The sequence below is a fragment of the Erigeron canadensis genome, chromosome 8 (genome assembly GCF_010389155.1).
Source record: "Erigeron canadensis isolate Cc75 chromosome 8, C_canadensis_v1, whole genome shotgun sequence".
Lineage (NCBI taxonomy): Eukaryota > Viridiplantae > Streptophyta > Magnoliopsida > Asterales > Asteraceae > Erigeron > Erigeron canadensis.
In genome coordinates, this window is record NC_057768.1 from 42,689,011 (window position 1) to 42,712,979 (window position 23,969).

Sequence of the window (23,969 nt, forward strand, 5' to 3'; positions counted from 1 at the left end):
TTCATCACTTTTCCTTCTAAATTTTGCCAAAAGTGGCAAGAAAGTTTTGGGATCAAAACATCATATTTTTCCCTTTATTTCTCTTCCCTTTCTTTTAAAACAAAAACTCAAGAATACAAAAATTAAAAGTTTCTTACCCTTTCTTTTCTTATCTCTTCAAAATAAAACTCAAGAATGCACTGTAAGAGAGTTTAGAGGTGAAAACAAACTAGGCCTAAGACTTGGACATCTAAAATTAGATATGAAATTTCTCAAATTTTAATATATAAATCAAGGTTCATAAAAAATAAAAAATAATGAGGAATCCAAACCATGTAATATATTGGATACCCATTAACTTATTCTATATGAGTCATATGATTCTATGAGCTAATAAAATATTAAAAAACATAATATAAAGGATGTATTGTTGAGTTGGATACATATGAAGATAATTAACTTGAGAAAGATGTATTGTTGAGTTTCTCATTGCAATTTTGGCTTTCATACTGTGATTTTGAATGTTTACATTAAGATTTTGGATTTTCACATTTGATTTTGTATTTCATATTGCGATTTTGGCTTTCAATGCTCGGGCGTTGTGATTTTGTTAAAGCATTTTATGGGGAAGAAAAAAGAAAAAAGAACGTTGTATATATATATATCATCTTTAATTAACGCCTTTTGGTTAACTTTTTTTCTTCTTCTTAGATTATGACGGCGCACGAAAGAAGCAACCGTGGGCGGTATACTTAGATTCCACCTTGTTGACTTGCAGCAGCCTTTGTTTCACTTAATTTTTTCTCAAACCCAGATTTTTAGGGATACTCCCCTGCCCTTAACAATTATATACTCACTAACTTATGGTTTGTGCACTTGATTATAGTTTTAACTTTAATAGTATCATTATACTAATCTAAATTATATATAAGAAGCATGTTATCTTATAGATACTACTCTATAGTCCACAAACAAATAATAGAAATTAGAACGTGTAAAAACTTAAGTTATTAGGGGATAGTAAATCACTTTTATCCTTAAATCTAGTTTATAATTGACATGAGAGATTGCAATAATTTACGAGTAAATAATTAAGGATATAATCCTTGTACATGTGCATGTATTAATTGAATATGTTTTTGTGAAAGTTGAGACAAACAAACATGGGGATATAAAAAATTACAATAATAAAACCGGAGAAATATGTATTTGTTGAACAAATTGACATATAAATAATATTAAGCATACCTTCATAGTATAGGTTGGCTGGCTCAAGCCTTTACTGCTTAACATTAATATTACTCGTACGTTTCAAGGCTTCAACTTTCGGGCACATATTTGATAAAACACAAGGACAATAATATACCCAATTTATACGTACTGTCTAAACATTTTAAGCAAATAACACCTTTAACAAACTTCAGAATATATATATATAACATTAATTGGTTTTGTTCTTTTTGAATCGATCTACAATTCTACATAAATACATTTAAGGCCGGTGTGCTCAAACATGAAAAGCTGGCAATTCGATCATGGTGAGTATATTGCATTTGGTCCAGTAGTGGCTAATTAATTATTTGACTGAAAAAGAAATGAATTTATGTTAAAATTGAACAGGACTGACTACAGGGGAAAAAATTAAATTGATGTAAACAATGGGGGTAAATGGGTTAATTATCTGATTATTTTGGAGAAATTTTTATAGGCATCCCTTTCGAGGGAAAGGGTAGCGGATCCATGAGTATTGGCTCATCGGGGTAGACCAACGACCAGTTATATCGTGTCACAACATAATGCACAAGTACTAGAATGTTGAGCTTTGCTAACTGGTAGCCTGCACACAACCTTGGTCCTCCACCAAAGGGTATATAAGAGTAAGATTGAACTGGATCTGCAAATCGGCTGGGGTTGAAACTCATCGGATCTGGAAAGTAATTTTCATCATAATGTGTTCCATATGTGGTCCAAAGCACCTACACAAAACAACATTAAGATTATTGAATGAGTGCAAGTTGGATAATGGTTGTGAAGAGATGATCGATCCTTCAACTTGTGTTTGTAAATTAATTGAAGTATAAATTAATTTTGTTATCATTAGTACCTTCCAGCCTCTGGGAATAGTAATCCCTTCGAATTCAATGTCATTTGTGGCTTTTCTGAAGGATCCGAAGATAGGAGGGTTTAGTCGCATGGTCTCACGAGCTACCTGCCAGGTATACTCCATTTTTTTCACATCTTCGAACGTCAAAGCCTCACCTGGCCTTTTGTTGCTAGCAATACCTTCATGTTCTGCAAGTGAGTTAAGATCATTTTAGTGTTAAAAATTGTTAAATCCGTGTTTGTTACTTGGGGAATTGCAACTTAACTTGATGGTACTATACCTTTTAGTATTACTAACAGCTAGCATTTGCAGTTGAAAAAAAACCTCTAAAATTAATAAAAACAGAAAAAAAACCCGCATATATACCTTTAAGTAACAGAGAGTAACAGTCAGGGTGATTTGCGAGCATCTTGAAAGTCATTGTGATGGCGTAAGATGTCGTATCATGAGCTGCAAACACCAGCAAGACGACGTTATCAACAACTTCGTCCTCAGTGATTTCACCTTTGATCAAAGCAGCCACCAATTTAGAAAACAGCATGTTGTCTTCTTCATCTGTCCCGCATTCCATGGCCTCCCTCTTGCTTCTGACTTCAGCCACCAATATCTTCTCTATCTCCGCTCTTGCTTTCTTTGCCCTCGAGAATTTAGTCCCTGGGAAATTCACCGGAGGAGACAAAACGCCTTCCAAAACACGCTCAAAAACACCAAACAACGTCTCCGGCTCAATCCCAATCCCAAACAAGCATTCAAGGACAATAGTGAAGGTAAGCATTTTGGTAGACCTATATAGACTGATTTCTTCACGGTCGTCCCAGTTTCTCTCCAAATGTTTTTGAATGGAGCCGCACATTTTAGGCACCATAGCCTGGAGGCCTGAAACGTTGACCGTGGAAGTAATGATGCCACGTAGGCAACGATGTGAGTCTCCTTGTTTCTCCATGATGGAATTCTTTCCCATCAATTCAACCGAGGAAGTCGGCCACGAGCTTACCACCAATTTAAACTCATTCGACATAAAGAACTTATTAGCGTTCGCCCCATTCACCACCACAGTTGGCGAACCCATCAATTTTGTCTTGAAGACATTGCCATATTTATTGATTCTGGGTTGGAAAAAGTTTTCATACAGCTGATTCATGCGTTGAGCATTGTAGAACTCGATCGTTTCTCCGATCCAAGGAAGACCCATGTCCCCAGATGGTAGTCTGATCACCTTGTTGGTTCGCCTTTTCGAGTTTTTGTAGATACAGAGTATAATAGAGAAGATGGTGAGGGTTAGTGTAAAAAGAAGAGTCATGAAAGAATCCATTGATGGAGTTTGAGTCTTTGTACGAGTATTTTATTTGGTAACGTGTGTTTGTGAGATGGATGTGTTAAGATGGAAAGAATTGAAAGAGTATATATAGGTATGCATAAGGAAAAGGTTAGTTGAATTTAGTCAGTTACCAAAGTCAACTGATTATTATCTATTAGAAATAAATAAATTAACAAATACACTTGTTAATGTAAATTGTTGGGATGGCGGATGTAATCGAAAGTCGGCCCGACTAAAAGATTCATATTTATTCGCAGCATGTGATCCCCACCCTTTCCCTATTTGCTGACTGTGCTTCCCAGTTGTAAGACTATCTCTAAGTCTCTAACCATCTTTCTAAAATTCATTTTTTCTCTGAACTAAGAATTTTAGAGATATAATCATGTTCCAACTAGAATTGTCTAGACCGTCAATACTAAACCCTACTTGAAATCCCACCTGATCATAATCGTCCTGAACAAACAGAGTTAGAGTCAAAGATTTTTAACATGTCAATCCATCAACTTTATCTTTTCAAGTCGGTTTTGACTTGACTTTTGGGTTTTCAAGTTGACCTGTCAACACAGATATTTTTTTATGCTTTTACATATTATCTTTTTTAATTGTAAACAACACCTTAATAGATCGAATCGAACCAAAAAAACAAGCTCATACTGACTATATATATATATATATATATATGAGAGAGATCAAATAAGAAGGGGTCTTAAGGAGAGAAGGGAAAGGTCTTATGAACCAATCAGAACGTGACATGTGGATTTTTTTTAAAAAAAAAAACGCGGTGGCATTTCTGTAAATAAATCAAACTTTTGTCAGCCTGGTTCTAGGTCAGCTTGGGTCTGAATCAGCTTGGGTTATGATCAGCTTGGTCAGCCTGGGTTCTAGGTCAGCTTGGTTGGTCAGCTCGGGTTCTGGGTCAGCTTGGGTTTTGATATGCTTGGTTGGTCAGCTTCGTTGGGTCAGATTGGTCAGCCTGCGTTATGGGTCAGCTTAGTCAGCCTGCAATTTGGGTCAGCTTGGGATCTACATTTGTGTAGATTATGTGTAGTTTTGTGTCAAGCTAACCAACATGACCCAACCTGACCCAGACTCCAAGCTAACACAACCCAACCCCAAGCTGACCTAACCTGACCACAAGTTGACCCAAAACCCATAATCTACATTTGTGTAGATTGTGTCAAGCTGACCCAACCCAAGCTTACCAAGCTGACCCAACCTGACCCAACCCCAAGCTGACCCAAAACCCATAATCTACATTTGTATAGATTGTATAAAGCTGACCCAACCCAAGCTAACCAAGCTGACCCAACCTGAACCAGACCCCAAGCTGACTCAATCCAACCCCAACCTGACCCCAAGCAGATTCAACACCCATAATCTACATTTGTGTAGATTGTGTCAAGTTGACCCAACCCAAGCTAACCAAGCTGACCCAACCTGACCCATACCCCAAGCTGACACAACCTGACCCCAAGCTGACCCAACCCAAGCTAACCCAACCTGACCCAATCAGACCCTGACCCCAATCTTAACAAACTGATCATGCTGACCAACTAAGCTGATCAGATCCCAAGCTGACCCAGACCAAGTTGACCAACCAAGCTAACCCAGAACTCAAGCTGACCAAACTAAGCTGACCAAGCTGACCTACCAAACTGATCAGAACCTAAGCTGACCCAGACCCAAGCTGACCCAGATTCCAGGCTGATCAAGCTTCAAAAAAGTTTGATTTATTTACTAAAATGCCACCGCGCATTTTTTTTCATTTTGACACATGTCGCGTTCTAATTGGCCTATAGGACCTTCTCTCCCTAAGACATCTTCTTCTCGGATCTCTACCCTATATATATATATATATTGACACCATTGTCTTAAAGAATATTTAATAAAGAAAAGTAAATAAAAGAAATGATAATGTTTCCAATGTTTGGTGATAACGCTCAAATTATGCATATTTGTTTGAGCGTTTTTGTGTCATTTAGCGTATATATATTACCCATTTGAATGTAAATTAATGCATTTTAGTTACTTATTACTTTCATAAGTGTTTTTATAGGTTACATTGTTAAATTGATGAGAAAATGCACTAAAAAAGACAATAAAAAAGTTCTTCATTGTTTGGCCGTAATTTATTCATTCGGACTACGATCGAGACGATTCAACTTTCTACGGATTCAAGAAATTAAGATCTACAAGTTACATGTTGATCACTTTCGATAAATTAGCTACCATGATCACTTTTTGAAAGATTACAACATAAGATAATACATGAAGCAACATTTATGGCTACTTGGGCCCATTGTACTTGAAATGAATGAAATGCTAGCATGTAACACACACGTTTTCAATATTGTGACATAATATGCTAGCTTCTGGAAAAGTATCACTCTTTTTTTTTCCTAACGGAAAATTTTTTTCTATTCACACTCATCTTTTCAAAGAGGATGAAGTGAATAATCGTCTTCTATTTAAAGCAAAAGGAATGAATAGTTGCCTTTTCGGGTTTCTAAAGTTTTTCCACAGTACTTTTATTTTTTAAAAGAAAATGCTAAATAAAGTTCTTAGGGCTTTACTTAACATGCATAAAAAAGGTTGTACGTTTCCATATTAAAAGCCCACCTCTTGATTTTTATGATAAATGTACAACTATTTAATACAGCTTAACGAAAGCCCTTAGGAATTTGTTTTTAAACTATAAACTTTTTAAGTTATAGTTATATGTAATAAACCGAATATATTTGTAAAATCGATATCTAATGTATTTTAAAAAAGGAAAAGGAATGGCGCATGGATTGGTGATTTGATACTACAGTGTATATTGGAAAAAAAGAAAAAAAAGAAAAAGAACAATAAACTTTTGGGGGCTGGGGGAATCTTTTTGAAAGGGGTTGGAACAAAGTCAGCGTACGCAGACGTTTGGTCACATGCAAAGCCAATAAAACTTGAATCTTTTAGTCGGCCCGACTTTAAGATTTCATCAGCCACCCCCCAAATAAAAACAACTAACTGTTTCATTTTTATATTAGTTGACTTTTCCATCTGACTAAATTCGTTCAATCTTTCCTCTTTCAATCTCTATATGTACACTTGGACACTCCACTCTATTCAATCATCTTCACAACCCACAAATATATACAAACAACGACAACAACAAATTCATCAACATGGCCACCTACATTCTTACTATTGTCTTATTAATCATACTCTGTATCTACAAAAACTCGAAAAGGCGAACCAACAAGGTGATCAGACTACCATCTGGGGACATGGGTCTTCCTTGGATCGGAGAAACGATCGAGTTCTACAATGCTCAACGCATGAATCAGCTGTATGAAAACTTTTTCCAACCCAGAATCAATAAATATGGCAATGTCTTCAAGACAAAATTGATGGGTTCGCCAACTGTGGTGGTGAATGGGGCGAACGCTAATAAGTTCTTTATGTCGAATGAGTTTAAATTGGTGGTAAGCTCGTGGCCGACTTCCTCGGTTGAATTGATGGGAAAGAATTCCATCATGGAGAAACAAGGAGACTCACATCGTTGCCTACGTGGCATCATTACTTCCACGGTCAACGTTTCAGGCCTCCAGGCTATGGTGCCTAAAATGTGCGGCTCCATTCAAAAACATTTGGAGAGAAACTGGGACGACCGTGAAGAAATCAGTCTATATAGGTCTACCAAAATGCTTACCTTCACTATTGTCCTTGAATGCTTGTTTGGGATTGGGATTGAGCCGGAGACGTTGTTTGGTGTTTTTGAGCGTGTTTTGGAAGGCGTTTTGTCTCCTCCGGTGAATTTCCCAGGGACTAAATTCTCGAGGGCAAAGAAAGCAAGAGCGGAGATAGAGAAGATATTGGTGGCTGAAGTCAGAAGCAAGAGGGAGGCCATGGAATGCGGGACAGATGAAGAAGACAACATGCTGTTTTCTAAATTGGTGGCTGCTTTGATCAAAGGTGAAATCACTGAGGACGAAGTTGTTGATAACGTCGTCTTGCTGGTGTTTGCAGCTCATGATACGACATCTTACGCCATCACAATGACTTTCAAGATGCTCGCAAATCACCCTGACTGTTACTCTCTGTTACTTAAAGGTATATATGCGGGTTTTTTTTTCTGTTTTTATTAATTTTAGAGGTTTTTTTTCAACTGCAAATGCTAGCTGTTAGTAATACTAAAAGGTATAGTACCATCAAGTTAAGTTGCAATTCCCAAGTAACAAACACGGATTTAACAATTTTTAACACTAAAATGATCTTAACTCACTTGCAGAACATGAAGGTATTGCTAGCAACAAAAGGCCAGGTGAGGCTTTGACGTTCGAAGATGTGAAAAAAATGGAGTATACCTGGCAGGTAGCTCGTGAGACCATGCGACTAAACCCTCCTATCTTCGGATCCTTCAGAAAAGCCACAAATGACATTGAATTCGAAGGGATTACTATTCCCAGAGGCTGGAAGGTACTAATGATAACAAAATTAATTTATACTTCAATTAATTTACAAACACAAGTTGAAGGATCGATCATCTCTTCACAACCATTATCCAACTTGCACTCATTCAATAATCTTAATGTTGTTTTGTGTAGGTGCTTTGGACCACATATGGAACACATTATGATGAAAATTACTTTCCAGATCCGATGAGTTTCAACCCCAGCCGATTTGCAGATCCAGTTCAATCTTACTCTTATATACCCTTTGGTGGAGGACCAAGGTTGTGTGCAGGCTACCAGTTAGCAAAGCTCAACATTCTAGTACTTGTGCATTATGTTGTGACACGATATAACTGGTCGTTGGTCTACCCCGATGAGCCAATACTCATGGATCCGCTACCCTTTCCCTCGAAAGGGATGCCTATAAAAATTTCTCCAAAATAATCAGATAATTAACCCATTTACCCCCATTGTAAAGATCCATTATTATTCTTTTTGAAGTTATATATGTTATAATTCTTTTAGAAACTGAAATTTCCTATGGATGCCACAAGTATATTTATTATTAGTTACATTTTGAGTACGTAATTATGCCTAATCAGACACTTTCCAGGAACGAAAAAAAGAAGTAGGATTTCATTAATGACAGTTGTTTTTAAGACTATCACAGAAGTTATTAGTGTATATGTTAAGAATGGTGGTACTATCATTTTAAATAATGTACTATCATTTTAAACATAACCTTGAGGTTGTCATTATCATGACTCAAAAGAATATATTTTTAGTGATGAAGATACTTAACAGTTGATAAAACAGATAATCCATATGCTCAGATCTTGAGATGCTCTTATTGCCAATGAAAAGTCTTTAGCCTAGTCACTAATACGATGGAGATGGGGTTCAAGACTCATAATTCATTTGTCTGAATAAGATTCTTAGGATTTCAGTTAACTGGAAACACTTGGAAAAATCTTGAGTCTTGACGTGGTTAATTTGTGTTAGTTGATCATTTGAATTTAATTAGCTTAACTTTGCTATGATAACATATATATAATTGATGTCAACTCCATACATAACCCCATGTGCTTGAAGCCTTGATGCAACAGATAACAAAATACTTATTACAGTAGCATTTTAGTGACTTAGTCTAAATATGTATTGTTGTTATCATTAAAGATGCCAATCATGTTTATATTATAGTTTAGATACCTATAATATCTCTCATGATAACAAATACTCGTACCTAAAAGATCTCTTATCTCTTATGATAACATACCTAAAATATCTCTAATCACAACAACAACAACATCAATAACAACAACCATTATGATCGACGTAATTTCATAAGATTCTGAGGTTGATTTGATTTGAACTTTTTTATTTAGAATAGCTAATGAGTAAACCTTAAAACTTTAGTTTAGAGATGACAGAACAGGCAAAGCCTGGGATCGGTCCTAGCCTAGTATGATTTGTTAATTGGTCTTTAAGTGTTAATTCTATATATAATATTTATCTTTCAACAAATGCAAAGTAATTAATTAAATGTTAACCTAAACTAGGTTCAAAAAGAACCACGCCCAAGCTAGGTTTGTCTCAATGGGCTTCAAAAAAGCCTATTTTTTGGATTAAAGATCGGTCGGGTCTCAGACGGTCTTTTGAAGGCCCAGACCAAAAGAAAGTCCACTTAGGTCTGGACCAAAATGCCTAGTCCAAACCCTATACACATGAAAGTTGAAAAACTAAAAATGTTTGTAAAAAGTGAGGGAGTGGAAGTGGAACAAAGCCAGCAAATAGGTATGTAGAAAAATAGTTTTCCCCAAAGAAAGGAGCACATGTTGCTTATTATGACGTATTAACATGAATCTTTTAGTCGGCCCGACTTGCAGATTACATCCGCCACCCCAAAAAAACAGCTATTTGTATGCATAAACAATTAGTTGACTCCACACAACTTGACTCGATAGGACCAATTACACAAATTCTCTCTTTGTTTTTTATATGTGTGTCTATATAAACTCTTAATTATAACTCTCCCTTTAATTTATAAACCAATTAAGTAACCATTCATCAATGGCAACCTTCATATACTCACTATTACCTTCATTTTTCTTTATCATCATTCTCATTTACATAATTTTCTATAAACCAAAACAGGACACCAAACTACCATCGGGCCAAATGGGTCTCCCTTGGATAGGAGAAACAATCCTGTTCTATAGAGCTCAACGAAAAAACCAACTTTTCGTTAACTTTTTTCAGCCAAGAATAAAAAAACATGGTAAAATCTTTAAGACTAAATTGATGGGATCACCGACCGTGGTGGTAAATGGGGCTGCGGCCAATAAGTTCTTCATGTCGAACGAGTTTAAATTGGTGGTTAGCTCATGGCCAACTTCATCAGTAGAAATGATGGGGAAGAACTCCATTATGGAGAAACAAGGAGATGCACACCATTGTCTTCGTGGGATCATTGCTTCAATGCTCGGCCCTACTGGCATGCAAATGATGATGCCAAAAACGTGCATCTCAATTCAGAAACACCTACAAAAGAACTGGGAAAACAATGAAGAAATTAGTCTACATCGGTCTACCAAAAGACTTACTTTCACTATAGTTCTTGAATGCTTGTTTGGGATTGGGATAGAGCAAGAGACGATGATTGGAATCTTTGAGTGTGTTCTAGAAGGTGTTTTAGCTGCTCCAATCAATCTCCCGTGGACTAAATTCTCAAGAGCTAAGAAAGCTAGAGCGGATATAGAGAAGGTACTCGTTGATGAGGTCAGAAGGAAGCAGGAAGCCATGGAAAGTGGAAAAGATGAAGAAAACGGCATGCTACTTTCTAATTTAGTTGCAGCTTTGATCAGAGGTGAAATTACAGAAGCAGAAGTTGTTGATAACGTTGTTTTGTTAGTTTTTGCAGCTCACGATACAACTTCTTATGCGATCTCAATGACTTTCAAGATGCTAGCTAACCACCCGGATTGCTATTCTGTTCTCCTAAAAGGTAGCATTCCAATTCATACCTCAAAGTCTCAAACTAATAGCAATACTTTAGTATGTATATATAATATCTCATTAACTGCTTAATGTTTTATCCTCATGATTAATTACCAGAACATGAAGAAATTGCTAGAGCAAAAAGACCAGGTGAAACTTTAAATCTTGAAGATGTGAAGAAAATGGAGTATACCTGGCAAGTAGCACGTGAAACTATGCGACTCTGCCCTCCCATTTTCGGCTCATTCAGAAAAGCCACAACCGACATTGAGTTTGAAGGTTTTATTATTCCTAAAGGATGGAAGGTGCTTTGGACAACATATGGAACACATTATGATGAAGAATATTTTCCGGATCCAATGAGTTTTAATCCAAGTAGATTTGCAGATCTGGTTCAAGCTTATGCTTTTATACCATTTGGCGGCGGGCCAAGGCTATGTGCAGGGTATCAACTGGCAAAGCTAATTATTCTCGTGTTTATGCATTATGTCGTCACACGATATGATTGGTCATTAGTTTACCCCGACGAGCCAATAGTTATGGACCCTCTTCCCTTTCCTTCTAAAGGAATGCCTATAAAAATCTCTCCAAAATCTGATAATTAGCACCTGTACTGCTTTGTGAACTTGAACTCATAATATGAAACTAGCTACTTTAAAGTTAGAATTAACTACTTTCCTATCAGTATCAGATCATCAATTTTGAGTTATCATCAATCAGCCACCTGTTAACAAAAGGTTTAACAAATGGTGACTGAACATAAAGCAATAATATAATATAGATTCTCAAGGGATGCAGACTGATATATAGAGAACATGTGGTTTTACTGGCCATAATAGATAAAGATTTGGAAGTTAGGCCTGATATGTGTTTTCAAACTTTATTCGAATATATATATATATATATATATATAGATGTTGGGTTTTAAGGACTAAGACCACACTAGTTACCTGTCATAAAAATATCTTTTTTGGCATAATTTATATTCCCTTTTCATCATGTTCCGTATAATTAGTTAAGTTCTATACAGTGTGCGCTGACCAGAAGGTTACCACCCATTTGCCTTTTCTTTTTAATTATATAGATATATACATAATCTGATCCTACAACAATTATTAGGACAAAATGTATAGGCAAGTGAGCCGTTGCAACTGCATAAATAGAATATAGTATCAGTTTAATTATAAAGCATACTGTAAAGTGAATGACATGGAATCTCTAAGTTATGACAAAAAGCTAGGGAAGATCCACAACAACGGGATCTACAAATCAGGAGAGTCCTGACTTCTAAGTTAGGATATACATAGCAAAAGATTTTTTATGGATCTCTTGTTCAGTAACCATATTTCTTTTTTGTGGAATCTCTTTATTTATGTTAATTAAAAACAAAGGAATAACCTAGTAGCATATAACTTAGGTACTTCTAAAGGTAAATTAATGATCGTATGTGTATGTTTAAAATAGCTTTAACTTTGTTTTATATAAATTTGTCTTGGAAGCATGCACTCAAGTTATATGTTACTAACTTACTATAAACATATAAGTTATATCCGTATTATGGGAACAGTGTGTGTTGTACAGATGTTGAGTACGACATTAAAGATACATGTTGTTTCATATATATATATTAAAAAAGTAAGTATGGGGCTGTTATACACCTAACTTGGGTGAAAAACCCCTCACATATCAATATTTTAATATTTTGAATAAATGTTTGACCCCTATGACTTTTATGGTTTAAAAGTAGGTATGTGAGGGATTTTTCACCCAACTTAGATGCCTAACAGCCTCATATTCTCTTCCCCATATATCAACAACATATATCTTTCTTATATGATAGAAAGGCAACGGAAATCACCTAAAATGAAAATGTGTAGAAAAATAACTTAAAATCAATACATATTGTTTAATAGAAGCATAATCAACGGCTTCGGGCATGGGCAATAAGTTATACAAGGAGACATGAGTCGTGTGACTGTGGAGCGACTTTGAATTATAACACAACCATTGATATGGAGAACGTTGATGTGCATTTACCCCGAAGTTTGTACACATTAAAAAACAAATATCTATTTAAGTGGCGCAGGTTTTATACTGCTTGCAAGCATGATTGAGAAACATTCAAGTTTTTGCTCAAGTGTGGAGTACTAGGTGGAGGTGCTTAACTCGAACATATGTTGTATGGCATGTACATGTTGGTATGCGGTATCGGAGATCAAAGGGTTCCTCCAATTTAACCTTTTTTTAGAAGAATAAATAAACATATTTAATCTAATGTTTAATAGATTACATAATTGACATACATACAACTACTTGGTTGAATTATAACTTTACCAAAAGTCATTAAACGTTTTCTAACTAAAATTACACTGTATATATTAAGAGGGTGTTATAAATAATTAAACTAATTATATTTATCGTAATTATGAATCAATATACCTTTATTATATATCACACTCATCTTTTTAGATAATAATTCATATAACTACTACGTAAACAGATAAAATCTAGATGTCCAGGTTATCTAACAAAACGAGCCGCTAACTAATGTCACATAAAACAGAGGAGATGCCTTCCTCACATGTCATTGACTATCTATCCTCGAAGTCTTTCTCTCCGTCAAGGGTACTCTCTCTTTCTTGAACAAGCACGGTGCCATCGGGACAAAATCCTAGCATAAGCTAGAAAAAGAAGAAGAGAAAGAGGAGCGAACAAGGGAAAGAGAGGTGAGTGGCATTTAGGGGAAGTCCAGCACGAAAGCAAGTCACACCTCCAAATTTTTACTCGTTGGGTGGACTGATCCATCTTGAGGTGAGTGTTTCTTGTTGATCTTTCCCCCAAATTTTTATTAGGTCATTTTGTATTGATTTCGTATAAAAGCAAATCATTTATTGCATCCGAATTATACATAAAACTTGATCTTTTCTTATCGTTGTGCAAGGTCTTCAAACTATTTGCTTAAATTTCAGCATTTCCCCACATTTTAGTTTCGACTTGAAACAATCATCCCTTGGATGTGTTTGAAGTCGTGGCAAAACATAATTTTCACCTAGCTATCAGGCTTGCACATTAAATCCCAAGTTCACATTGATTTGAAACGATACATAAGCAAGACAATGTGTAAGATCAAAACATCCAACAATGCCCCAAAGACTTGGGAGTTGGGAGTTGGGACAGGAGAAGATTTACAAAACAAGTCCTTTAGTAACTCAGCAATAGTTTAGTAATGCGGTAATTAAATAGCAATATTTACATGCATCAAAGACTTGAGATGAATCCCCTCAAAGCCGTAAGGCTAAAGGGGAAACATCGACCTCTTTTAAACTGGCGATTAACTGAACCCATACAAATATATTGGCAATCAATCAATTATATCAACTCAAAAAGTAATTCTTACAAAATAAAGAGTAAAGAAAATCACATTTCCTTTCATAGGTTATCAAATCACCTGATTTAAGTGTGAGTATCAATAGATCCTGTTCAAGTGAAGCAAGAAACCAAAGTAGGACAAACTTTCACTCTGGTTCTTCTTCTCTTAAGCTCCCATTCCCAGATACTAAGTGTGAACCACACATTAGTAAAACTAAAACTAAAATTACTGCATCCATCATGCTGATATATATCCCAAAATCCCAAATGTAGCTCTATATAAGAACAAGTCCCAAAAAACAGTTAAATGATAGAGTCATTCTTATAACAGAGGCTATCAAAAAGGCGGAACTAGTTACCAACTTCATTCTAACTTGCATCATAGCAGATGGCTAAAGCTGAGGAGCTTGAACACGATTTTGAGTCTGAAACAAAACAACCAAACACCTGTTAGTCAACCTCTAAATAGATGAGTGCCAATTTCAGGTCATTTACTCATCAATGAGTTGACTAATAGTCATATGTTCTATCTATAAAGGGTCAAATAAGTAAAACTTAGAAATTCGGCTATAAAAGGACAGCTCAAATAGGTCATTCAATCGAGTCTAATGGATTATGAGTCTCCCTAAAGTGTATTTTCAAAGCATACAACCTCCAAACTCGATCTATTCAACAGAATTAGACAATTTGATGTAATATAACAGAATTTGTAATATCACACAAATTATTTATAAAATGTGAGAAGTGTTTATGAACAACCCAACACAGACCACAACAGTGTACCAAACAATTATCAGTCCTAACATTAACCTGTTTTGACCTGTTACCTAACATTCCTCAGCCCACCCATTTTAACCCCTCCAGAACAGAGTAACCAAACACATACAATGAGAGAAAACAGAAGAATAAACACATACCTTCTAAACCTATCCAGTCTTGTGTGCAAATCAATGATTGCAAGGTATCTGCACTTAACGAGCTTCGATGCTGATCAAGAACTCTATCAGTGATATCAAAAACCGAATCCAATGAAACATTCGACATTGGAATTCCTAAAATGTTTCTCGCCATCGTAGATAGCACAGGATAGCGAGGAGTGTGTACTTTCCACCAATTTAGTACATTAAAATCAACATTACGAGGAAATAATGGCTCCTCTAAGTACTTATCAAGGTCTGATTTAACATTTTGACTTTGTGACGTTTCATGAAGGAAACGGTCAAATCCCGTCAAACGATCTCGAGTATCCTTCCCACCGTTACTTCCCCCAACCTGGCTGTGTGAAGCTAATGTAGAGTACACATCATGGCCATTGTAAAGTGCCCTCATACAATTTGAAACAATATCTACACAATCTGGAGAATCACCCCCATAGATTTGCGGGTAATAATACTCTATTAGCTTCATTTTAAATCGAGGATCTAAAATTGCTGCAACTGCTAATGCCAGGCTGCATTTCTTCCAGTACTCGTCGAATTTAGTTTTCATTTTCATTGATAACGAGCTTATATATTCATCTCGGCTCTGACACCAGTCAATCAAGTTTAAATGGATAGAACAAACCTCTGGAAAATATATATTTGCAGTTGGAATTTTGGTTGCTGCAAAAACTGTAGCAGCATCAACGAAAACTTTCAAGAAACTAGTTACGGTGCTAGCTTGATTCCATTCATCATCAGATGGACAAGTTGTGTAAGAAGTGTCCTGTTCTTGGAGACGGGAAAACGCCTCTCGGTATTCCACAGCAGCACCAAGCATGATATAGGTAGAATTCCAGTGGTGCGGATTATCCAGGTATAGTGGCTTTTGGCTGTTAGCTCCAACTTCTTGAACCATTTCATTAAACTTCTCGTTGATTGCTTGTGAGCTTCTAATGTACCTTATGCTTTCCCGGACCTTGCAGATTACTGAATTAAAAGCTTCTAGACAATCTTTAACCATTATTTTGATGAGATTTGCTGCACATCTGACTTCAAATAATTGACCATTACATAAAAGAAAGCGATTTTCTGCTAAGTGTTCTCTTATCTTACAAACAATATTGTCATGAACTGGACAACTATCACAAGTCATTGAAAACAACTTTCGGTCGATATCCCATTCCATTAATCTTGACATTATAGCTTCAGAGACCATGTCGTCCGTTTGAAAAGGGTCAACCTGTACAAAACTCAAAACCTTCTTTTTTAAAGCCCAAGTATCATCAACTGAATGTGCTGTCAAACATAAGTACCTAGCCTCTCCTTTTGCAGCCCATGTGTCAACACTCAAACTGATTTTTCCGGGAAGATTATCAAACATTTCACACACTTTTTGTTTCTCTTTTATGTAAATTTCCTTACAGTCAGCCGCTATTCCATCGAGTGTAGTGAGCTCAAACAACGGTTGAAGTTTCCTAACAAATACTTTGAATCCAACATGCTCCACCATAGCCAGAGGATACCCATGTAAGATAATCATGCGAGCAAGATCATATCGACTCCTTTTGTAATCAAAGTGACCACTTGCCAAACTAACAAGACCCTCTTTTAATGGGCTTTGTTCATATTTAGGAGTAATCAGGTTGGGGATTTCAGTTTTTATTTGATCATGGTCGTACGTGAGAGTTACTGGGGTTAAAGATGCTTCTTTTTTCTTTCCTTTTGATAGTATCATTTGAGATACGTCATGATTTGTTCTTCTGCGACATCTGATTAAGTGATTTCTTAGATGTGATGTTCCACTGGTACTTGAACCACTGAGTTTTTTCTTACAATGCTTACAAACGGCAACACATGCATCACCTCTTTTCACACGATCAAAATCTTTCCATACTGCTGATTTCAATCTACTACAATCAATTAGTATAGTCTCCTCAGACAACTCCATTGAAACTGCATATTCATCCAAATAAAAGCACATATGTGAATATTTAATATAATCCAACTGACCCTAGAACTCTAGAAGATGCCACTCTATTTATTGATAATAGTGGGATGCTATTTTGCCACTATTCATAACATAAACGACCAGTCAAAGAAAAAGATCCCGTACACTAAAGAAAAAGAGCAATGGACAACATAGAAGGTTGTTTGCATAAATAACAAACTACTTTCTCGTTGGTCTCATTACAGTCATTGTACTTTTTAGTGTAAGTCCAAATCATTAAAAGATTATTTGACGCTTTTGTTCATTTTATTAACAATGCGCTGGTTTTGAAAATGTTACTCTTTAATTCAAAAGACAGTAAATCCATGTATAGAACTGTTGGGAGTATATAAACGTTCAAACTTATACATAAATGATAAATTCACAGTTACAGTACCCCAAATGGAATAGATAGCCATCTTTAAACAGGTGTGCAATTGTAAAAGTATGTTGGTATTTTATGCAGCAAATTGAAACACTAATAGATAACCTCTTCTACTTACCATGAAACCAAAGTATGGTTCAATATTAAGGCCATCAAAATATGGTAAAATTTATAAAGATGTTGCATTGGATTGAGTATATATGTATGTATATAAGCGAAAGATTAAAATTTATACAAAACATAAACACTTTAATCCCAACTCATACTCACCAGCATTATCTAACAAGCAAATAATAAACATTAATAACATATCTTAAAAAAACACATATTAGAAAATGGAAAGAACTAATTTGAAAGAGTAAGAACCCCAAAAACCCAAGAAATACCTGACCCATATGTTAAAACCCAAACTTGAACCGACCCAGATGTTAAAGCCCCAAACTTGACCCGACAAGTATGTTAGAAACCAAATCTTGACCCGACCCGGATCCGAAAATACCCGATAGCTCGGGTAAGGGCTTTTTTAAAAAATTAATTAAATACAAACTTATTAAAAATAGAATTGAGAAAAAAGTCCGATTCGAAAAATCCGGATTTCTGGTTACCATATGAAATTAAAGAAGTATTGATGAACTTATAATGAACAAAACGCATGATTATAATTCATATACAAACAATTCACAATATATAAATAGATAAATTATATATAAACAAATAAAAAAGGTTGTAGAGAAAACATACAGAAAGAGAGTGAAGGAAGTTGGAATTGCAGATAAGAATATGAAAAGCATAGAGATTATTATTATTATTTTTATTATTGGGTTATATTCTTAACAATTCATTTAATTAGGGTTTTAAAAAATTACGGATGAATAGCGATAAAATTGGATGTTTGTGTGAGGGCTGAAATTGCAGAGAGATGAAAATGAAAATGTGGGTATTGGAATTGGGGCACAATTTGGAGCAAACCGTAAGAAGGCGCCAACCCGATATCACAAACAAATTTGGGACTTGGCCCAATAGGTTATTGGGCTACTATTTTATTATTTTCTTTAAATCCTATTCCCAAGACACAAGTTAAAAGTTTAATCTCACCCTATATAAAAGCTAGAGATCTTTTTGTATTACTATTTCGATAGAAACTAGAAGTATAGTCTATTAATTTAGGTAAAAGTAAGATTTTCTACATCTCAACCTTCCTCATATATCATCGATGTATTAAGACCCAAAACTTATAAAAGACGACAATAAGTGTTTACCTATAGTTGATAATTGTGCATCCACCGTACCAAGTACCAACACCAAACATATTTAAATATGAGACAATCTGGCTAACATTTTCGAATAAAAAAATAGACCCTTAACATTTCTAAGTATATCACATTGTATATATTTGTACATATATAGATGGACACATAGGTTTTCTTAGAATGCATTTTCTTTGACATTAAAGGTAGATATATGAAGAGTCAATGACGTTGAGTATACCATTTCCGTTTAAAAAATGAAATCAATATGCACCCCAATAATTTATGAAATTTCGATAACAAAAACTTACGGTATAAAAAAACAAAAGGTATTTATATATAATAATTATTGATCTTAAATGATTTCGTAGCCTATATCTATAGCTCTTGTGATAAACCAACATTAATATGAGTAATTAAACATGTTAGTCGACTTGAAACAATACATATGCTTATCGAATCAACTAATTAAGAATCTTTTATTAATAAGATACATAAGTTATATAGGTTTTAGGTAAAATAAAACTAGTATTAAAGTAAAACAAATAAAACAATAGGTTTCTCTTCACTGAAAATCACCGTGCATCATGAAAGTCATCGTGCATCAAATACTTCATGAATCTTCGTACATCAATTTAACCATAATCTAAAGATCAAGATCTTATCTTATTTGTTTTACCTTAATACTTGTTTTATAAATACTCAACCCCAAGTTATATATAACACCAAAAGAAAACAAAGTGCCTGAATTTCTCTTGCTCGATAATAAAACTATTTAGTTTAGTTGTAAATTACCATTTCTCTTGCCTGAATTATCAATGGTAATTTTAGTATAGTTCATTCAAATTCAAAAGCTTGAACAAAGACAACCAAAAAAATAGGGATTAATCACTAGATGAATAATGTATTTTCTCATTCGTACATAGTTGCCCATTAAACCCAAAATATAGATGTGTATTACCAAAAAACTTTTCAGATTTATACATGGTTGACCAAATCTTCAAGTCATTGTTTCTCTCTCATATACAAGTCTTCAAAACCGTTTCTCTCTCTTAAAAAATACCCAGATTCCGGCCATTGTTGTTGATGATATACCCATACGGAGCTCTAGCTCCGTACCCGAAGCAGAAGCAGAATACGAAGTCATTTTCGTACAGGTAAAGTGATTTATATACATAACGGAGCTCGACCTCCGTTCAGCATAATCATTCTGGAGCTCTAAAGGAAATAATTACCTAGCTCCGAGGAGATATACAACAAAGGACGGATACAATCTATTCCGTAATTAATCTATTAAATATATATCGAAGCTCCGATATACTCGGACACAGCTTGGTAACAAGATTACCACAAATCTCCTCAAGAAGGAAACAAGATATTCACAAAAGAGGAAGAGATTTACCCTAATTCTCTTACCCTCCTCTCCAAGTTATCTACCCTCTATATAAATAGAGGAGGAGCCTCACGGCATATTCATATTCATCCACACAATTCGTATACATCGTACGAACTATACACTAAAACCCTCTCACGAGTTTATTCGACCTCCGGATAAACCCTAAACAAACCCTAATCAAAACCCTAAGTCGAACGAATCGACTTAGTCATCAAACCATCCGGCGTAAAGCGGTCTCTCCGACCCTCTGACCGTAATGGAACCGCCGATAAACACCCACAACCCAACTCATACCTCCGTTGAGCCATAGTGCAATTATTTGATCAAACAGTTGTCAAACACATATATAGTTGTACACAACTCATATCCATTCCCAACGCCAACATACCAGCCACTGTCGCCAACACCATTCTGACCACTACCCCTTTATATGTAAACGACTAACTTTGAAAGAAACATCAACACCGAGATTGACCAGCTTTGACCAATCAGAAACCATAACTTTGAAAGAAAGATAAGAAGAAGAACACGGTCGTTGACCGGCGTGTAAAAGGCTGCCATGGCTCGATCTGAAGCGAAACAAGAAGATGCATATGTTTTCGAGATTTATAAAACAATTACTACTCAGATCTATCATAGATCTACCGATTTTTATGTTTATTTTGCATATATATTTCGGTTTAAACCGATTTTGTAAGCATATAAATGTGTAATAACAAAGAAAAGAGTTTAAAGTTAAAACCCCAACAATTCCTTACCAAGATTTGAGATGGAGAAGTTGAACTTTGATGATAAAATTCAGTTTTGTAAGAGGGAAAAGAGGAAGGGGGTTACCGTATTATAAATCTTCCATTTACTGTACATTCTTATATGCTCAAGTAACATGTATAATTGTTTTCCATAACCGAGTTTTTCTACACTTTTAGTGGTCTTTGTAACCATATTTATGGAAAAGGGTTGATTAATTGTTGGTTTTTTTATTTAAAATTTTTTTATGGGTTTTCTTTTAATTTCTGGGTTTTTTTAAAAGATAGAGAAGCGGTTTTGAAGATTTCTATGAGAGAGAGAAGCAGTTTTGAAGGTGACATGAAGATTTGGTCAACCATATACAAAGTTGAAAAGTTTGTTGGTAATACACATCTATATTTAGGGTTTAATGGGCAACCATGTACAAGAAAGAAAGTACGTTAGTCATTCAGTGATTAATTCCAAAAAAAATATAGTGAATTGAATGAACTTGGTGTGTATTTATTGGTGTCTTAAACACATTCAACTACCCATTCTCACTCATTCATAACTCCATCTTTTTTTGAATTTATATATCAATTAATATCAATCCACCTACTACCTCTAACTAGTTTTAAGAATGATAAATGAAGAGGGTATAAAAAAAGACTTGCTTGATCACTGGTTTCTTAAATTTGGTTATTCCTGTTTTTTGTGTTCAAACCTTATCTTCCTCCATTAAATCACCATTCATCCATCACCATCATATTCTAAATGGCCTATCAAGAATAAACACAAGGCAACACATGCACCATTACAAGTTACAAAAACTCCACCATTTCTATATATATCCCTTAATCCAAATCTGGATTGAATCAAAAGTTAAAGATACAGTTTGGATTGCATGTATGTGCGAGTTTAAGTTTGTCATTTGAATAAACCATCGTTGCTTATAAAGTCTTTGCAAGTTAATAGCTGGTTTATTTTGACTTGGTTGTTTTCTTTATGTTCATGTCTTGTTTTGTTTTATTTATTCACTAGTTAATTAACCCGGGCATATTAATAAAAGTTTGGTAAAAGCGTATCTTCGTCATTGAAGTTGCGACGAAATGGAGTGAGTGTATTCCCAAATATCTATTTGATAACTTACTAAAGCATTTTTTAGTTTTGATTAACAAAATACATATAGCTAACTTCAAGCTTTTTGTATCAAATATACCTGGTTTGAGTAAACAACAAACATAAATATATTTGATGATGAGTCTTTTTTTTTAATTCAAGATTCTTAATTCAAGTTTTTTTTTTTTAACAACAGAAACAATATCTATATATTAAAACAACAACCAACTAGTAAGATACTAGAGGTTAAAGTACAAAGAACAAAGATACAACATTCTAGATAAATAACAAAGAACTTTATCTAGAACCTGCCAGTAACTTTAACTGATAAGATTGCAAATAGGTTGAAAAAACTTGTGCCAATTACAAGACACAAGAAAAAACCTCATCAACGAAAACCACCAGTTTTCACTTCGTGATGTTTTTGATGCAATCTCAAACAAGTTACGGGGACACCCAAAGCAACCAAGAACAATACCAATCTAAAGGGAAACTAGGTAACCATAAAACGTACATCCAACTAACCATTATAAAGCGGGTCAACGATCCAGTATCCCAGTTATCCCAAGTAAGATCCATTATAAAATAGGTAACCATAAAGGTTGATTCTTAATTCAAGTTACTTTGTATTTGATTTTTTTTTTTTATCAAATACTTGTTATGTAAAAAAAAACAATATATAGTTATGTATAACTTTATAATATTCATTTTACTTGGAGATGGATATATGAGATGTTATTGATTTATATTTAGGACAATTTTATCAAGACTTAAAAAAAAATTTATACAACTATATGGTAAATTCATAAAGACTATCAAAATTGAAAAAAAAGGTTACTTAAAATTAAAATATGATGTCATGGTTTATAAAAACATTAGTAGGAAAGATTGTGAGTTTGCCACATAATGAATTTTTTTCACAAAAATCTTTTAAAAACATTTATCTTTTGTTTATATAAGAAGATTCAATAAAAGTCTTCGACAACCTCTTTTTTGTTCTAATTGCTGCAAATATTTATTTACATTCCAAGCTTTAGAAAAAAACTATTATATGTTTCTGTGTATTTTAAAGATCTAGTGTTTTGTTAATTTTATTTTTATTTTGGATAAAGTAATAGATATAGTTGTTTTATTAAGCGAAATTTTGGTGTTTGTTTATATGAGTTGTGGTTTTATTGTCATAGGTGTTCAAAGGAAGTGTTGTTTATGTGACTTTTAGTAGCGAACCTGATTAGTTAATCTTGTAATTGAGTTCAAGTAATCTGTGAGTGAACCATTTTCATTCAGTTATTCATTCTTGCTTCTTGAGTTATTGTGTTGTAATTTTATTCTAACATGTATAATGATGTATATACTTTTTTTCCATTTTTATATAGATTTTTTTCTTCATCCTATAATGTTTGTAACTTATGGCAGCGTGCGCATTTATTAGCATTGCTTCGGGGACAACCAATAACATAAATGTCGTCATCGAGAGTTGTGTGGTGCGGATACTTGTTAAACAGCGGTTGTTGTCTTCTTCTATTCTTGGTGTCCGTGAGAAGGTGTGTTTTGTTTAATTTATATGTATAACAAACTTAAATTGCAAGCATCATACTATTGTCGAGTTTAGCAGAATATTCTTTGCTAAATAATGCAAATTTAGGGTGTGTGGGCCCTTGGCAATATTGTTGGAGATTTCTCAAAAAAACGTGATCGTTTGCTATCTTTGCCACCAGTTCATTGAAAAACAGAGGCCATCTATCATGCAAAAGGTAGAATGGACAATGTGCAACTTTGTAGAGTAAACCATTGTCATGCTTTTGAGATGTTAGGTTACCAATAAGGCAATAAGCACCACACTTGTATATATGAAATAAATATGATTTTGTTATTATGCACCTGATAATAGTTTATTCTTTGATTTGATATCGGATTTTCGACTTCAACAAGCAAAAAACATAATATGTTATTGGTGTGCCTCGAGATCTTCAAGTTTCGTACCTTAAC

The 23,969-nt window shown here is 34.6% G+C and overlaps 4 protein-coding genes across 4 annotated transcripts; 2 read left to right on the top strand and 2 right to left on the bottom strand.

The window, feature by feature from the left end:
* Window positions 1–1,543: 1,543 nt before the first annotated feature.
* On the bottom strand, window positions 1,544–3,290 carry LOC122580669 (taxadiene 5-alpha hydroxylase-like). Its single transcript, XM_043752937.1, has 3 exons — window positions 2,450–3,290; window positions 2,084–2,271; window positions 1,544–1,955 (listed from the first exon to the last, which is right to left on the bottom strand). The coding sequence occupies exons 1-3, from the start codon at window positions 3,273–3,275 to the stop codon at window positions 1,665–1,667; spliced, it is 1,305 nt and encodes a 434-aa protein (XP_043608872.1). The 5' UTR covers window positions 3,276–3,290; the 3' UTR covers window positions 1,544–1,664.
* Window positions 3,291–6,542: 3,252 nt separating this feature from the next.
* LOC122580666 (taxadiene 5-alpha hydroxylase-like) lies at window positions 6,543–8,295 on the top strand. The gene is made up of 3 exons (XM_043752936.1): window positions 6,543–7,493; window positions 7,672–7,859; window positions 7,988–8,295. The coding sequence occupies exons 1-3, from the start codon at window positions 6,566–6,568 to the stop codon at window positions 8,276–8,278; spliced, it is 1,407 nt and encodes a 468-aa protein (XP_043608871.1). The 5' UTR covers window positions 6,543–6,565; the 3' UTR covers window positions 8,279–8,295.
* A 1,609-nt stretch (window positions 8,296–9,904) lies between these two features.
* LOC122610917 (taxadiene 5-alpha hydroxylase-like) lies at window positions 9,905–11,436 on the top strand. The gene is made up of 2 exons (XM_043783870.1): window positions 9,905–10,838; window positions 10,949–11,436. Exons 1-2 carry the CDS (start codon window positions 9,905–9,907, stop codon window positions 11,434–11,436), a joined length of 1,422 nt encoding a protein of 473 aa, XP_043639805.1.
* Window positions 11,437–14,183: 2,747 nt separating this feature from the next.
* LOC122578420 (zinc finger BED domain-containing protein RICESLEEPER 1-like) lies at window positions 14,184–18,361 on the bottom strand. The gene is made up of 3 exons (XM_043750379.1): window positions 18,234–18,361; window positions 15,118–17,073; window positions 14,184–14,625 (listed from the first exon to the last, which is right to left on the bottom strand). The coding sequence occupies exons 2-3, from the start codon at window positions 17,066–17,068 to the stop codon at window positions 14,570–14,572; spliced, it is 2,007 nt and encodes a 668-aa protein (XP_043606314.1). The 5' UTR covers window positions 17,069–17,073; window positions 18,234–18,361; the 3' UTR covers window positions 14,184–14,569.
* Between the last annotated feature and the right edge of the window lie 5,608 nt (window positions 18,362–23,969).